This window comes from Bradysia coprophila, assembly GCF_014529535.1.
Source record: "Bradysia coprophila strain Holo2 chromosome X unlocalized genomic scaffold, BU_Bcop_v1 contig_20, whole genome shotgun sequence".
NCBI lineage: Eukaryota > Metazoa > Arthropoda > Insecta > Diptera > Sciaridae > Bradysia > Bradysia coprophila.
Genome location: NW_023503307.1, coordinates 2,570,978 through 2,587,965, shown reverse-complemented (window position 1 = coordinate 2,587,965; position 16,988 = coordinate 2,570,978). Strand labels below are relative to the sequence as shown.

General features: G+C 35.1%; 2 protein-coding genes across 2 annotated transcripts; both read right to left on the bottom strand.

The window, feature by feature from the left end:
- Positions 1-5,168: 5,168 nt before the first annotated feature.
- LOC119068916 (cytochrome P450 4g15-like) lies at positions 5,169-7,419 on the bottom strand. Its single transcript, XM_037172778.1, has 8 exons — positions 7,146-7,419; positions 6,669-7,049; positions 6,524-6,593; positions 6,059-6,462; positions 5,812-5,992; positions 5,689-5,744; positions 5,442-5,625; positions 5,169-5,370 (listed from the first exon to the last, which is right to left on the bottom strand). Exons 1-8 carry the CDS (start codon positions 7,354-7,356, stop codon positions 5,211-5,213), a joined length of 1,647 nt encoding a protein of 548 aa, XP_037028673.1. The 5' UTR covers positions 7,357-7,419; the 3' UTR covers positions 5,169-5,210.
- Positions 7,420-13,204: 5,785 nt separating this feature from the next.
- Positions 13,205-16,407, bottom strand: LOC119068914 (cytochrome P450 4g1-like). Its single transcript, XM_037172777.1, has 9 exons — positions 16,169-16,407; positions 16,034-16,093; positions 15,595-15,975; positions 15,465-15,534; positions 15,271-15,397; positions 15,009-15,174; positions 14,550-14,659; positions 14,048-14,469; positions 13,205-13,975 (listed from the first exon to the last, which is right to left on the bottom strand). Exons 1-9 carry the CDS (start codon positions 16,314-16,316, stop codon positions 13,810-13,812), a joined length of 1,650 nt encoding a protein of 549 aa, XP_037028672.1. The 5' UTR covers positions 16,317-16,407; the 3' UTR covers positions 13,205-13,809.
- Positions 16,408-16,988: the final 581 nt, after the last annotated feature.

The following is a 16,988-nucleotide window of genomic DNA, read 5'->3' as shown; positions in this document are numbered from 1 at the left end:
TTTTCAAACATATGCTTACTTGTACGTCTATTTCATGGTTCACGTAATTCTTGAGGTGGTTTCGAAAAAAATTATAAATTCAACAGGATAAAAAAGCAGTTTTAAGGTCCATATGTCACAAATTTTAATGGCAAAAAAATGTCTTGTAACATTGCTGAGAATACGACAAAGAATTAGGTTTTGCCAATGTTATCGAATATGATACGAAAATGCAATGTTCTTAACAACAATCATATGTGTGATTATAGACCTAATGATACATGCATATTGTCGTGAATAAAATTGGTAGTTAGAATCTAGAAAGAAGTACTCGTTTTTAAAACTCGCAGTCCAACTGCTTTACGTTTCCAATCATCTGTTATCGATAAGGACGTGAGAAATAAAAGAGAAGTTCTGACCAATGTGATCTTATGTAATAAAAATCATTTTCTAAAAAATGAAGTAAACGACTGGAAACACGACAGAGTAAAGTTAACCAGGCAGGAGCGCTGATTTGACTTGGGACCTGATTAATCTAGTAGCCCTATATTTTTTGCGAACAAAATTTTCCAATTTATGTCAGTGTTCATTTGAGTTCATTTTCATCCAGTGTATTAGGTCCCTTATTTGACGTTTCGAAAATGAACCGCTCCTGCCTGGTTTATTTTACTCTGCCGAGCTGGAAATCAATCTCTTGAAAATACTTAGATCAATAATGAAGTAGTAGATCCGACATCCGATTGTAAAAACGTTGATATGATTGAAAGGTTCTGAAAGTTAAATCAATACTCTCTCTAGCAAACAAACTGGTGGGAAGGTCTGCTACTTTGTTTAATAAGTCTTAATAAGAGGCACAAGTATCTCAAACTTGTTTAGCCCCGTAAGTCGATTTTATTTTCAGACAGTTTAATTGCTAAAGAGAGTGTTGTATGAACTGAAATTCAATTTCCTTGGGCTCTACGTTCACCGAATGCAGAACCAATTGGAACATGCTTCTTGACCGAGAGTAATAAAACTCGGCCACACATAAAAAATGAAACTATAAGACAACGCAAATAGAAGCAATTAAACGAAACCACAATTGTATAGCTGAGCTCAGCATTTTGGTATCATGATAGACTCATAGATGAACTGTTACTCTAAACCTCAAAATAAACTTTTTACCTGAGGACAGTAATTCAAACGAACATTTTTTGGTGAGAATATTAATGATGTCAGGAGAGAAAACCTACCCATTGTTTACTCAGAAAAATTCAACCACAACAGAAATTTAAACCAGTTAGAGAATTACTTTCTTAAATTTTCTAACACCTCATATATATTCATAAATGTCCTTATTAACGCTTATCCAACTTTCTATTGTCGGATGAAATGAAGTTTCTCACCATATTCCATACAAAGCGTACCCAATGTTTAAAAAAAGAGAAAACACAAAATTTACAGCATAATAAACCAACTTAAGCTACCATTCAGTGACCTTTTCTTTTCACTTAGAAATTACAAAGTACGAACTGACCATAAAACCAAATAGAAGCCCATCAACATAATTTGGATAATGCGTAAACATATTCACGGCACGAATCGGTGGAGAAAAACGTGCATGATATTTTCGTGTACAATATAAAATGTCCCAAACCTAAAAGATTAAAGGATTGACGATATTATACGAGTAAACTGCAAGTTGATTTTAATTAATCAAAAATATCTGCGCCCAGGTAGACAGCAAAAACTTTTTTTTATATATATTCATGCCAATAAGTTACGCTAACTAACGTATGAAAATCAGTCACTTGTAACATGATAATATGTGTACTTCACCTTCATTGAATATGTGCATATCATTTGCATATTTAAATAAATAATTTTCGGGGTGCACATATTGTTCCGCATGGAATTGATTTTTTATAAAAAAAAGGTAGAACAGTTATGGAATAAAATGCGTGAACCGTGAGCCGAATGAGCAATATTTGAAATGAGAAATTTTAATTTGTCAACATGGAAACTCGCACGACAATTCTTTGGATAAATGATAAATCGTTTAGGACGTTTTGTACCCAGTTGATATAAGATTACACAATGCGCGAAAAGCTATTGGTTTACCAATTGTTGTTTACGCTTGGGCCGGAATTGATTAATTTCGGAATTTATCTTGCAAACTCGTTCCCTTTGCATGGAAAGCTGTAAGTACCCCGAAATTGTCTAAAATCAATCGACCAAGACAGATACGTAAATAACTATTAAACGAGACATGTTCCAGTAGTCCGACAAGTGACTAGAGCTCGAAGTGATTGCAATACTATGTGATAGTCATGATTTGTCAGACTATTCGGGTCGGGCCTCATTACTCGTCAAAATATAAATTTTGGAAGGAAGGACATAATGTACTAATATTCTAACTCCAACCATTCCAAGCTTACTGTTTCGATAATATTGTGATACTCTATTCCATTTCTCGGAACGTACCAGCCTAAAAATTGATGACTTCGATAACGAAAAGTGCGAATTACTATTATTATTTCCTGAATCTGATGCTAAATCGTTAAATTATGTAAATATTTAGCAAAGTGTAAAAAAAGAAATTTCATTTTGCTTCCATTCAACACTTAATGACAAGACAGATTCCTGATCAACGTCGTCACAGGCTTAGATTATCAGTGTAAAACATAAATATTAATTTTTCATTTAAAGGGTTGAAGTATTGACATATCACAAAATAATGTTGAACAACAAAAAATTGAATTAAAAAATGTTATCCGGATGGGGGACGTGCTTTAACGTTTTACAAAGGACAAGCAACCTTTTGTCACTATAAAATCTTGTACTTTTAGTGGTTGATATGTTTCTTTTATTTCATTTGTTGGATAACGCATTTAGCGTGTATATACAAGAATATAGCTGCTGTCATCAAAATTAAATCTTAATTAATAGTTGTCATTGTTGTCTGATAAACAAAAATGATGTCGAATTTGAACAATACTTACAATTGCATACAAAATGAACATGAAAACTGCTAATTACATTCTTAGAATAATACAATTTGGACTCAAAATCGACTTTTTCAAATTTTTTTCCAACTGTACAATCAGACCCTTCTCAACACGGACGATTTTTTTTCTGATGTCACACAGTTACAACACAATGCAACTAAAAATAAAAATGAACAAATCGGTACAAAAGATCGTTGATGTTGATGGAAGCATTTTTTTTTTTCTTCTCTCCTTTAAAAATCATTTTGTTTTGATACATTTCACTTTCATAAAATATTATACGTCATGCGGGCTAAAAGTGATTTTGTCAACCCCCGATTAACAATTCAATGTACCCTTTTTGTCGAAGCAAAAATGATGATAGTGGTACGTTTCTAGACCACTACTGTCCAGATTTATTTTGAATAAATTATAAAGCGTATATATACAAAATAAGTCATTTAATTCGTCACTACAGGAGTTAAATAAAATATTCCTGGAATTAGATGCGTGCCACTGAAAATATATCGAGAGAGAAAAAAAAAGTTTTATATTATACTCGGTCGCTGCTGGAAATATTTGTATGAAATTTTCCATTGCGCATAGGGGTTGACGGATTTAACTTAACATGACTGAACAACAACAACAGAGAGCCTTCAGAAATAGCTGTAGTACATCAAACAGCCATAAATCGATAATTATCAACCGTCCATTGGCAATTTAGTTTCCTCATTTAAGAAACAATTGAAATGGATTGTGGTTCTGCGGTACATTTTAAATTGTTTCCTATTGCCAGACACATCTTATGGACAACACAACGAATTCGATAATATTTTCAGACAATGTTGAATTTCACCCTTTCCCTGTCTATTTTTCAGTACGCGAGTAATCATACTTGTGTAGCTATTACTCATGAAATGGTAGAGTAGGGTGTTTGTCGAAGCGAATCATATGAAGTATTGGTGTTTTAATGGAAATATTGCTACCCTTCCCCGTTGAGTACATTTTTTAACAGCGGAAACAAGGACTTTTTTCCAACAATTTAAAATTTTTTTACAACGAAAATATCAATCGAGTAAACAGGTATATATGTATATGCTTCGTACGCAAACAAAAACGCAGAAAAAAACAACGAAAAACCAAATAAAAATTAAATATTTTTCCTGTCTATGGTTCTTGATTTTTGAAGCTGGGAAGTGGTTTTTATGTTTACTGTTTGATGTGAACGCAAACAAAAGAAGGATCAATTTAGTTTTAACATAATTTTCATAATGATGTTTAATAGTGGTTCTCTGTCTCTCTGACTATGCCAACTAAATTACGACAGTAAAGTCACCAGTTCTGTTTTTTTTTGTTTTTCAAATATGTAAATGACTGTAGGAAGTTTGACCAGAAAATTATTTGAACAGAAAATAAGGTAACTGACTTCTTTCTATAAAAAAAGACAACAACAATCAGGATGTGTTTGATGAGTACTACCGCAACATAAAAGCCTTTCTTCTTATAACCATGAAATCAAATAATCCTTACAAGGTTTTTCGTTGAGTTGTGCATGTTATCCTTCAGACAATAATTTACAAATTATGTAGGAATATAATGCAAAATTTTCAAAACGTTAAACGTTATAATAGTTACATGCTTCATGCATCGAAAACCATACTTTTCATTTTTCAAGAACTACTTTCGATGCTCTCAGCATGTAAAATCCATTACATAACTCGGGATAAAAATGAAAAGTCTAGTTTTCGGATGTTTATTGACCTCGGCTTCGCCTCGGATCAACAAAATTCACACGAAAACTATAAGTTTCATCTTTTTATCTGTAGTAATGTAATAGTAGATTACATACTTGTGCGAAAAATCGTTGTTTTCAAGAGTGTGGAGTTTGAATGCTGAGCCGAAGGCGAAATATACAACATCACGAGTAAACAACGATTTCAAGAACTACTTTCGACGCTCTCAGCATGTAAAATCCATTACATAGCATGGAATAAAAATGAAAGGTCTCGTTTTCGTGTGTTTATTTCATCTATACGCCTCGGATCAACAAAATTCACACGAATCCCCCGCTTATATTGGTCGTCGTTGTCGATAACAGATGGACATCACGATTCTTGACAATATAATTTTGTGAATATGACTTAAGCAGTGAGATTAATTAAATATGTCACACAAGCACACAACCTGTCTATGGTCGAGATTTCCATCACAAAACTCATCAAAGATTTTCAATTTTCTTTCTTTATTATTCTCTGAACTAACAAATCATCGGTTTTCCAATTTGATTCGAAATCCATCGGCTCTCTTTAAAATAATGTCGCCTTGGAGTTGAAAGTCGTCTTCGCTAATGTCAGACGTTACTTTAAAGTTACGAATGATTGTCGACAGAAGAATCTTCAATTTCAACATTGCGTATTTACGACCTCTGAAACATACATAACGCCAAGCGCGGTTTGTCTCTATGTTTTATTATCTTCAAATATTTCTAATACTTACACACAGCTTCTGGGTCCTGCAGAGAATGGAATGTAGCCATAGTAATGACGATTTTGACAACGCTCCGGCAGGAAGTTATCAGGATTGAATTTGTCTGCATAATAATATAGGTCGAATCGACGATGCGTCTTAAATGTTCCTATAACAACTGTTGCTCCAGCTGGTATTACAATATCATTTGTCACTGTTATCGATATGCACACGAATGAGATGAGTGATTAATTATTGAATCATAAAAATCATTTACCAAGCTTAACGTCCTCATTGACACGTCTTGCAATAATGGGTACCGGAGGATACAGTCTTGGAATAGAACAAAGGAGCCGAAATTGATTCTCTGTTTATCATGGAATACAAATACGAAGCTAACCTTAATGTCTCTAAAATAACTCTTTCCAAATATTTCATCTCAAGGGTGTCATTGAAGGTTGCTCGCCTATCACTGTTCCCGAAAATATTCTGTTGTTCTTCGAACACCAACCTTTGAATATCGAGGTGAATTCCGAGCAAACAGAGTACAAAGCTCGATCCAGCAGCGGTCGTATCATGACCTTCATTTCGAAAGATAAATCTTTAATTGGATCGGGATTGCTGTAGCAATAAATATGTTAATTGACCTTCAAACATGATCGTGTCGACCTCTTCTTTTATTTCAGCGTCAGTTAATTCAGCACCATGATAAGCAGACTCAATCATTAGATCAAGAAAAGCTAGACGACGTTTAATGCCAACATCGTACTGATCCTGATCGTCAAGATCATCTCGAAGGCCATCCGCTTTAGACGAAACATCAGGGACGGTGTTGTTATTATTGATGACATCGACAAACGTTGGTAGAGGAATATTTCCTTCAGCCATATTTTGCGCGAAGATTTTTTTTTTATTGGCAAAGACTTTTCCGGTCAGGCCATGAATAATTGAAATGAGTTTGTCTTGCTTTGCTTTCAACAATGAAAAATTGAAAAGAGCATTGAACCGATAATAGAAGGTACGGTGCCGTAGATGCAAAATATCACACAATCTGTTAACGAATTGTAAATCAACATTTTTGATCACATCAATAAAATACCAAAGTCACGAACTTCATCACTGCCATTGCGTAATTATATCCTTCTTTATCATCATGGGTTCTTGGATGACCCATTGCCGTCTCTGAAGTTAGTTTTGTATTTAATTGTATCACAAAAAACACAACAATTAAAACGTTTCGTGTTACGAGAAACTCACCCAGTAAAATGTCAACGGTTGTTTCGCTCATATAATCGTGAATGTCGATTTCCTTTCCCAGTTCCTTTTTCAGTCTAACGACGGTTTTCAAACTGTTTTCATTAAAAGTGCTCACAAATGTTTTCAGAACATTCTGATGGAATGCCGTTGCTATAAGTTTTCGATGCGATCGCCATTTTTCACCACTACTTATCAATAATCCGTCGCCCAGCCATGGCTTAAAGAAATTGTAGTCGGTCGATTTATCCAAATGAGTGTTGCTATTCAGTATTATTTCAATGTCGTCAGGGTGTGTTAGAAAAACGAACAATCTGCTGCCCAGAAATCCTCTGACAACGTCTCCATAGATTAGTCCCAGATCCAAGGCACGTTTGAATATTGCTTTGAAATTACGAGATTAACATGAAATGCAGATTTAATGTGGATGATGTTGTGTTGCTGGTCAGTACCAAGCAATACAAAGTTTTTTTTCTGTACCTTTATTGTTAAACGATAGAGCCAATAAGGCATTTCCGAAAAGTGGTAGAGGTACTGGTCCCGGAATTTTCATTCCCATTTTCCATGTTCTCGAATTTTGCTGAAGCCATGATATCAAATACAAAATCAAGACCGTGCAAGTAACCAGGATGTAAAATTGCATTTGAGAGCTATTTGGTTTCGTGTTATCTATTTCGTAGGCTAACGACATTATTGGAGAAGCAGACTAACACACCGATTCCGACCCAAAACAATTACTGAATGACTTGTATCCGATTTTTCGTTTGTAATTTATATAAAATTTATTTCACGTTCGCAACGGCTAGGTATCTTGGAACACAATAGTACTAATGTATCAATGCATTGACGTATTTTATTTGTATTTTATTTTTGATTAATTTAATTTATTTAACTTATTGTTTCCTTATAAACACAATTACGGTCAGAAACCGTGACTTATACGAGTAAATGAATTCGGCAAGAAGAACCGGAAAGAATTTCATTTTTTGTGAAAATACGATTTTGTGCATGTCATTTGCATTTGCAATCTCTGTTCCAGTTACACAAAATTAACGGTAAATTAAAATTTCCTTGCCGTTTACGGACGATTATGTTATCGGTTATCGATAGCGGCGAGATAATTAAGTGATATGCTCTTGCTATAGTGTTACTTTTTATAGGAAACATCCGTTGACGTGTAAATTAGGGTGGACAAACTTTTTCGGGACACCCTTGTGATTCTGAAAGCCCTTGACGAGAAACAAAGATAGAACTTTAAAAAATGTAAAAAAGTTCGCTTGATGGACTTTGGAAATCGGTTTAAAGGCTTCACAAACATGATAAACGCACTTGTTGACATCGGACTCTCGACTGCCTGAAAGAAACATAATTTAGATGAAGTTTGCTTTGCCAAAAAAAGAAAAGTGAAGAAGTTGTTGATGTAACTGGATATTGAATTGAATTGAAATCATTTATTTAGCTTCAGCTACTAATACACAATAATTTACATAATATCACAACAAGAAAATTTGACAAACAATTGGTTTAAAGACAATCATAATTTACATCTGGTATATCACCTGTAATCGTTCAATCAATTTTCTCTTAAATAAATTCTCACTTGTCTCTTTCTTAATGTCAGGGGCGCCGACTTCTAGGTGGCGTTGGGTGCTCAAGCACCCGACACCAAGATTCGTTGGGTGCGTAGCACCCAACAGATATTTGATATTTTTCTTAATTAAATAAACTAACATTATTGCCACTGTTTCTGAATTGAAACAAAAAAAGCCTTCAGACATTTTTCGAACCTTCACAAGCAATAATAATCACGTTTCTGTGTGAGTTGTCTGGAATTGTAGTTTTTGTATTAGTTTTGTCTTAGCTTGGTGTTCCACTTCAGCACTTTCCTAATGTAGAACCGAGAAGAAACGTGCAGAAATCGTCATCTATATTACAGACGATATGTTTAAAAATAAAATCATACGAGGAATATGACAAAGGCTATGAAGAATACTTTTGTAGAAATAGTCATTTACGTCACAAGGACAAAGGTCCGAAAGTACTTTTCCATGTGACGTATTGAGTTTTTCATGCTTGCTATGGGAACCGAAAGTAGAAAAATGTTTACTTTCGCCCCTCAAAATTGACATTTTTACTTTCGGTTCCCATAGCAAGCATGAAAAAGAAATAGTATGTCAGGACTTTTGGTCAGGGCGAGGGCGACCTGGATTGGGTACGAGTACGACTTGTAAGTATAAGCTGAAACCTGAAATGTTAACTTTTTGACTTGTTGTCAAAATGGAAGTCAACCTGAAACTACTTTCGAGCCAACCTGATTTTTTCAGGCCAGTTTCATTTTCTTTAACCGGAAGCCACCCTGTTAAGATCAGGTAAATGAGATTCCGATTCAAGTTTTACTTTACCTGAACCACTCCGACCATTAGACGACAGTTGCATAAAAAATGGAAAACATGCATACGAGCAATTTTTCTCTAATGTCGATATACATGTCCAGAATAGAGACGAAAAACCGGAAATTTCAACTCAAATTTTCCACCAAAATATTATATAAAATGAAGTTAGATTGTCAAAAGAAGGCTTGAACAAAATTAAGTGAATGTAGTTATTCCGTAATATTTTCATGAAGAAGTATGTTCTACAAGTACGACTTAGACATTATTGACTCAATCTGGATTGCAATACGATCACTTCATTTTAGTTTTTTGGCGAACCCTATCTATTTGGACGAATGTAGCCTTATTTTATGACGTTCTGCTGGAAAACTAGAGTTTTTGGTTCGGTTTAGACAGGCAATTTCTTAAAGGAAAACCTCTGTACGCACTCATGCGCCCTTTTGTTATAGTTTGTTCTTAGCTTTCGATTTCTCGACTATATTATTACTACGATGGGAGAATACATATTTCTCTGTTAGATTTACAAATCACTGAGAACCAGGTCTTGCACTTTCTCTTGATATTAAATTAAGTTGCTAGATTCGCTATCGTGAAAATCACTGTACAGAGATCTCGCACCCAACAACCAAAACACAAGTCGGCGCCCCTGCTTAATGTCATTTGGCAGGTCATTGTACATTTTAAAACCTTTATGGAACAGATAATTACTCCCACTCACTGATCCAATGCGATATAGGTGAAAGTCATCCCTCGATCTGGTTGAGTAATTGTGGATGTCTCTTCTGTATGTAGCCAATTCGCTCAAGTATTGTGGCAATTTCCCGGACTTTAAACGGTGGATGAACGTGAATGTTGTTTTGTATATTCTTTGTTTCACGCTTAGCCAGTTCAGCGTCTGCAGCATCATTTTGATTGATGTGTACTTACTGCACCCCAGCACAACTCGCATCGCCCGATTTTGCAGTTTTTGAAGTTTTTTGAATTCTTCTTCGCAGCTCAGAAATAGGATGGTCGAACAATAATCGAAGTGAGGAGCTATGACTGATCGGTAGATGTTGCATTTGGCTTCAAATGTCAAATACTTCGAGAGCCTGACCAGGACACCAACTTTTCTTGCGACCTTTTTGCAAAGTAGTTCCATCATGTCATTAGCTACAACTCTTTCACTCTCCCAAATTTTTTCGACAGCGCAAATTTTATCAAAAAAAATCTAAAAAATCTTTGAGGCATCTTCACTCGAGAGTCCGATGCCAAGAAGTGCCTATATTCTGTTTCATGCATAGTGTTAGCATTTTAGAATTGATAATCCGATTAAAGTTCAATGTAGAACTGATATTTGGACTTCTATCTGCGCTGACCCAACTAGCGAACTTTCTTCAATTTTTTCATACCAATCTTTGTTTCTCGTCAAGGGCTGCCAGAGTCGCTAGTGACCATTCTAGAATATAGGCGTCACCAATTTTGTCAGTTTTTCGTTGTTTGCGCTCTATTTTCTGATGAAGTACCTTTATTCTAGTAAAAGATCTTGCCTTCGTTTCCAAACAGCATTCCCATACAGCAAAATGTATGGTACAGTTAATGACGTAAAAGATTTTGTCAGGATATTTTTCTCAGAAGTGACAGAGATATCTGTTTCATCACTTCAAGTTATCGATTGACTTCATGTGATATCATATGACAGGTAGAGGTTGATAGTATCTTCATAGTATATTGTAAATATGGTATCTTTAGTTATTAGGTTCAAAGACAAATCACCGTGTTAGATAATCTAACGACAATTCCAAATAATGTAAGTTCGTGGGCCTCATTTGTTGAGTTTTGAGTGCATCGATTTGAAAATGAATAATCTTGTAACGTCTATGTGAAAAGAGTTTTGTTCTTCAATTGCTTCTTTCAGTCCACTCTCTGACTATGGGCCATGTAAATATTTTACATAACAACAAAATTCCACTCTTCATAATCATGATCTACGTCTCTATAATGTTCTGAAAACAAAACGAAAGGTGACCCGTACTCAGTATATTTCAAGAAAAATATTTAAAAAAATTATTTTAATTGAAGTTCCGGTTTTACCTTTGTTCCGAACAAAAATTAATTGTCTGCTGATCAGATCGCGTAAAATTAAATTTTTACGAAACACACAGGACATTATACAATACATACATAAAGCACACATGTGTGTAATTTTTATTGATGTTCAAATAACCATACCGTAACATAAAGATGACACACGACCGACACGCGACCCGTCTTCCTTCTTTTACATTCATTAAACTCTTTTTATAAACCTCCCACTTCCTACTCAATGTCAAGACATTTAGGTATATTTTCACCGTATGTATAACCGTATGCACGCATCACTATATAATATACTCTGTTGGCGATGGTATGAAGCGGTATCGTACTGGTAAACACACTTGTTTTTCAGGCAATCAACGCAACAAACCGTATCTACGTATAATAAGGTAAAGTTCATATAAATTCGTACCAGTATACCTGTTTAATAGAAATTTCATCAATGTGTGTTTTCATTACATTCTCTCTTATTCTGTTCACGTTCACATATTAATGTACGTCTTTCTAAATAAATTCTAAATCCTCTTGTCGCATTGAGACAATTTATTAAGGGTCGAAATGTTGCTGACTCCAACACGAGGCCTTCAATTAGTAGCAAAGTGTAGACTATTTCTTTAGCCTACATAAATATTACCCACGCATTAACTGAAGCCTACCCTTCTTAACACAAATTTCTTAATTTCCCTGATGACCAATTAAAAGTCGTCGGAGACGGATTTTCATGGTCACAGTAGTAAGCGACAACTGTTGACGACATATTCGGTTTCGAAATGTGAAAATAAACAGACGGAACGATAACTATATGCATGCGCGTATTGAGGAGAGTTTTTATATCCTGTACGTGTGAAAATGCCTTATTCAGCATTATTTGGTTTGTATTAAACGCATAGTTTTTCCGATATACGTAGCGTATTCATACACACAACCGAATGTACGGAGATTCAAATAAGCCTAAATCCATATACTTGAAAATGAATGACGAAGAAAGAAGCACACAAAAAAATCTATCAAAATGTCGATCTCATTAAACAGACAAAAAAAAAATCAAATGAAATACGATCCATTGTAAATTAAATGGATTCCAAGTGGCTAACACTAATAGCTAAACAGGAAGTTTGCATTTGTTGTTTTTTATGTTAAGTATATTATGTCATGTTTTATGATTACGAAAACATAGTGTTCTCTAGGAGACACGTTAAAGTGATTTTGTCTTTGATTTTGAACTGTGCGTAGCGTATACCACATCTGGAAAATGATAAGTGGTTTTTAATGTCTGGCCAAATTGCATAATAATGTTGAAAAGTGCAGTTTTCAAATTATTTCGAAATTAGTAGCTGATTGGCATTTTTACAGAAGGACTTCACTTGAGGATATTATATAGTCACGACCGTTGAGTTCATTATCAATTTTGAAGAATCCTTCTGCATATTCTTAGACAGCAGGTAGTACATCCACAGAACTATGATCGGTTAAGAATTACTCGAGTTATAGTGGAAACCAGCGAAGAAAATTTTCAAAAATTTCGTTCGTCTGATAAGGGAACAAGAAGCAGTAGACCGACCATACAGGCACGTCGCCTTAACCATTTTGTTTTCCTTTGGTTTTTTAAAGATATAATTCTGATATAATTTAGATGTCCATTGACAAGACGGAAGGACAGAAGAGGAAAATCTGGATTATTGTTATGGACAAACGGATAAACTTTTGCAATGATGAACCAGCTCTGATTTGCTTACACTATCAACGGAGTGTATCGCTGAGTAATACTCAGTGAGTATGCAAATATAAAACGGAATAGGCTTATCATGTACCTGGAGGTTGTTTCTATTGACCTTTTACAGATGGTAACCATTTTGTCAGTTTTCGAGTCTAGTACTTCTTTTGATCGAAGTATTTTCAACAGATTGATAGAAAATCTTTTACTTCAATAGTTTTGTCATACTTTTATCTATATAAAATCACATAAGACCAAGCTCATAGCATATTTTTGTCGGCTTTATCGATAATAGATGGCATAGCCTTCCGGATGTTTGGATTACCATTGTCCAAATTAAAAAAATCACAAAAATATCATTATTACAAATCGTTTAATTCTTATTTTAAAAATAGATCGTCCAATACCGTTCAATTAGTTCATTTGCAAAAGTTAACAATGAGATCGTAAGAAAATTTTTGTATTTTTTTACAGAATCGTGCAATACATTCGACTATATCGTATATTTGTGTACTTTATGTTACTATACAGAAAATAAATGTGAAAAATGTGCACTGGTCAACACGAATTCACGCAATTCAGCACGTAAAACATACAAGCGAATTTGTTACACGTTTTGTTGAATTAGTTAACGTCCTGTTCCAAAAATGAATTACAGTGGGTGGATGAATAAACCAGTAATATGCAACAAAAACGAGTCGGACGTAGTAAGTACGTTTGTGCCGACAAGTTTCGTTTTGTTTTACATTATTGATTTATTTCAGCCATCCATCTAATCAATTGAAGAACACATTTTATTCCAGTCCAACAAAACGCCTAATAGAGTCACTAGTATCTTTCCGAGCTCGATGACGTTTTATACAATTTGACTCGACTGAAAATTGCACATTTTTCGATTTTATTTTCTGTAGATATTCGATTATTTAAAATAGAAAAAGATAATTTGTCCAATTAATTTAAATCAACCAACCCTTGGCTCTATTTCGATCCTGAACCCATCAGACCGCTTCAATATAATGTCTCCTTGAAGCCGAAAATCGCTCTCCTTCAAATTGGACTTGACCCTGTAGTTTCTCAATATGGTTGAAATCAGAATTTTCAACTTGATCATCGCGTACTTGCGACCTCTGAAAATGTTTGAAGAACACACACAGCTCCATAAAACTCATTTCTAACAATGAAATCAATTAAATACTTACACACAACTCCTCGGTCCGGCACTAAACGGTATGAAACTGTAATAGTGTCGATTCTGGGTTCGTTCCGGCAAAAAGTTGTCCGGATTGAAAACTTCCGGATTCGGATAGATATCTTCTCGTCTGTGTACTTTAAATGTACCGATAACAACGGTACATCCGGCAGGAAGTACATAGTTTTCGGATGCCAATTGCACGTCTTCATTGATCTTCCGGGCGATCATCGGAACTGGAGGGTACATACGGAGCGATTCGAGTATAACCCTTTCCAAGTATTTCATTTCCATCGTATCGGCGAATGTACATTCCCTCGACGAATCGCCGAATATTGACTTTAGCTCTTTATAGACACGGGATTGCACATCCTGATGTATTGCCATCAAACATAGGGCGAAACTGGAACCGGCTGCTGTTGTATCGTGTCCCTTTTTGTTTTTAATTAGACACGATTGTTAGTGAGAACGGCCGTTAATAAATCATCTTAATTGCTAAGAGCTGTAAGTACCTCGAACATGATAGTATCCACTTCCTCTTTGATTTCATCATCATTCAAATTTGCACCATTTTTTGCCGCTTCGATCATCAGGTCGAGGAAAGCAAGCCGACGTTTCTCACCTAATTTAATGTAATTTTTTTTATAAATATATTTAATCGACTGTATTAAGGATTCGTTTCGTGAAAATGATTTAAACAGCAAACATGAAATGTTATCGTGAAAGAAAAAAAGGGATGTGAGTGTGTGTTGTGTATATAATGTAGCACTGGAATTTCTGCTAAACAAAAGTCTATTAAATGTATCTGCGAATGGATCAAGCGATTAGTCACAGCTCATTTAATTTTTCGTACAATGTTTTCTTATTCCGGGGCTGCATTTTTTTCTTCTCTCTATTTTCTTAAAAGCTGTTTACGTTTCAAATCTACCGTGAATAATATACCCGCAAAGGATGAAATGAAGCAACCTTACCGACATCATTCTCATCAATATCATCCAGATCGTCACGAAGACCTTCGACTTTTTTTGTTGGTGTTTTTTCCACATAATCATCGGCAATAATTTCGGCTAGTGATGGCGATGGAACATTACCTTCGCTCAGATTTTTTTCGTAAAGCGCTTTTTTCTCCTTGATAACCTTTTTTGTTTGCGGTGTGTTAAAAAATGGAATTCGATTAAATTTTTGCGTCGCATTACCTTTGGCACATAAATAGACAATTATGGTAGAACATACCCTTTTGGTTAAGCCATGAATTATTGATAGCAGTTTTTCCTGCTGTTTTTTCACGTTTGTCAAATTGAAAACAGAATCGAATCTCAGATAGGCTTTAATGTGTCGAGCGTGTAAAATATCGCACATTCTGTTGTGAAAGACATTTTTTTTTTAATTTTTGGGAGAACATAAGAGATATATTTGGCAAAACTTACTTCATAACAGCCATGGCATATTTAAATCCATCGTCATTTTCTCCCATTCGTTTGTGACCCATTGCCGTTTCTAAACAAATTTTATCAATTCACTTTCCACAATTTCTACCACCTCAGACTCAGGACATACCTAGCAATATGTCCACCGTTGTTTCACTCATGTAATCATGAATGTCAAACACTTTGCCCACCTCTTTCTCCATTCGTTTCACCACATTCAGACTGTTGCTGTTAAACGTTCCCACGAACGATTTCAGCACGTTCTGATGAAAAGCTGGAGCAATCAACTTACGATGGGATCGCCAATGATCACCGTTGCTGATTAACAGACCGTTGCCCAACCATGGTTTGAAGAAACGATATTCGTCCGACTTTTGAATATAGACGTTGCTGTTCAATATAATCTCAATGTCCGATGGATTCGTCAAAATGACCACCAGTTTCGGACCGATCCAAACTCTCGCCACGTTTGTATATTTCTTTCCCAGCTTCAGAGCAAGCTCCATAATTTCTAGATATTGAATCATGTCAATGGTTGAACAAATCCTTTTTGGAATACAAAAGCTCACCATTATGATTCTTTCCAATTACAATATGAGCATTTCCTAACAGTGGCAGTGTGGGAGGTCCTGCGAATTTATGAAAAATTGTTTCCGAGTTAACACACAATTGCACAATAGATGAAATTCACAGCTCTGGTTTACCGGGTATTAAATTTCCCAATTTGGCAATGCGTCTATTTTGCATCCAATAATAAAACAAAGATAGCACAACCGAAGCGGTGATCAATGGTAACATCAAGGGAAACACGTATCCCATCTGAGCACCTTCGACAATTTGTTGGGTTGCCATTTTCAATTTGTACTACGCGTTCCGATTCGTTGCGACGCTTTTCCGTGAAGGTATCGAACGCTATCAACTTACTTACTGCGCTAACTGATTTGTTATATCGATGTTTTATCATTTATATATGGTTGCGTGTCATCGTATGGCGACGTGCAATTGAATTTATTCATTTGTATATTAATTACACAAATAAATAAATGCATAAATTACATTGACTTAATTTTATTAGTTATTGTTTTGCTCGATGCAATTTTTGCCTACACTTTCTTCAATACGATGTACACGCACAATTGAATGTTTTTTTTTTCAACCAAAAAATGGTGAAATGTCCATAACTTTGGCAACCTTTTATATACACCGAAATAAAAATTAAAATAAAATTTACATCTCGGACGTAGGTACGGTACTATACAAAATTCGGAACTTTATTTGTTGATGCAATGAAAGCCACCCATGCTAATTTTGATTTCATGATTGATTCATTTTAAACAAAAATAAACTACTTTCCTTAATCTGGCTAGATCTGAACTAAGGCGAGTAGTTGGGGCACTAACAAACCACTGCTAATTTAAAGATCGCCTCCACAGAATAGATCATTCGATCGATCATGTCTGTTCTTTCACCTGACACTAGTGTACATATCCTCACGTACTGTCCTCTGTAAACCGGTTTCAGATT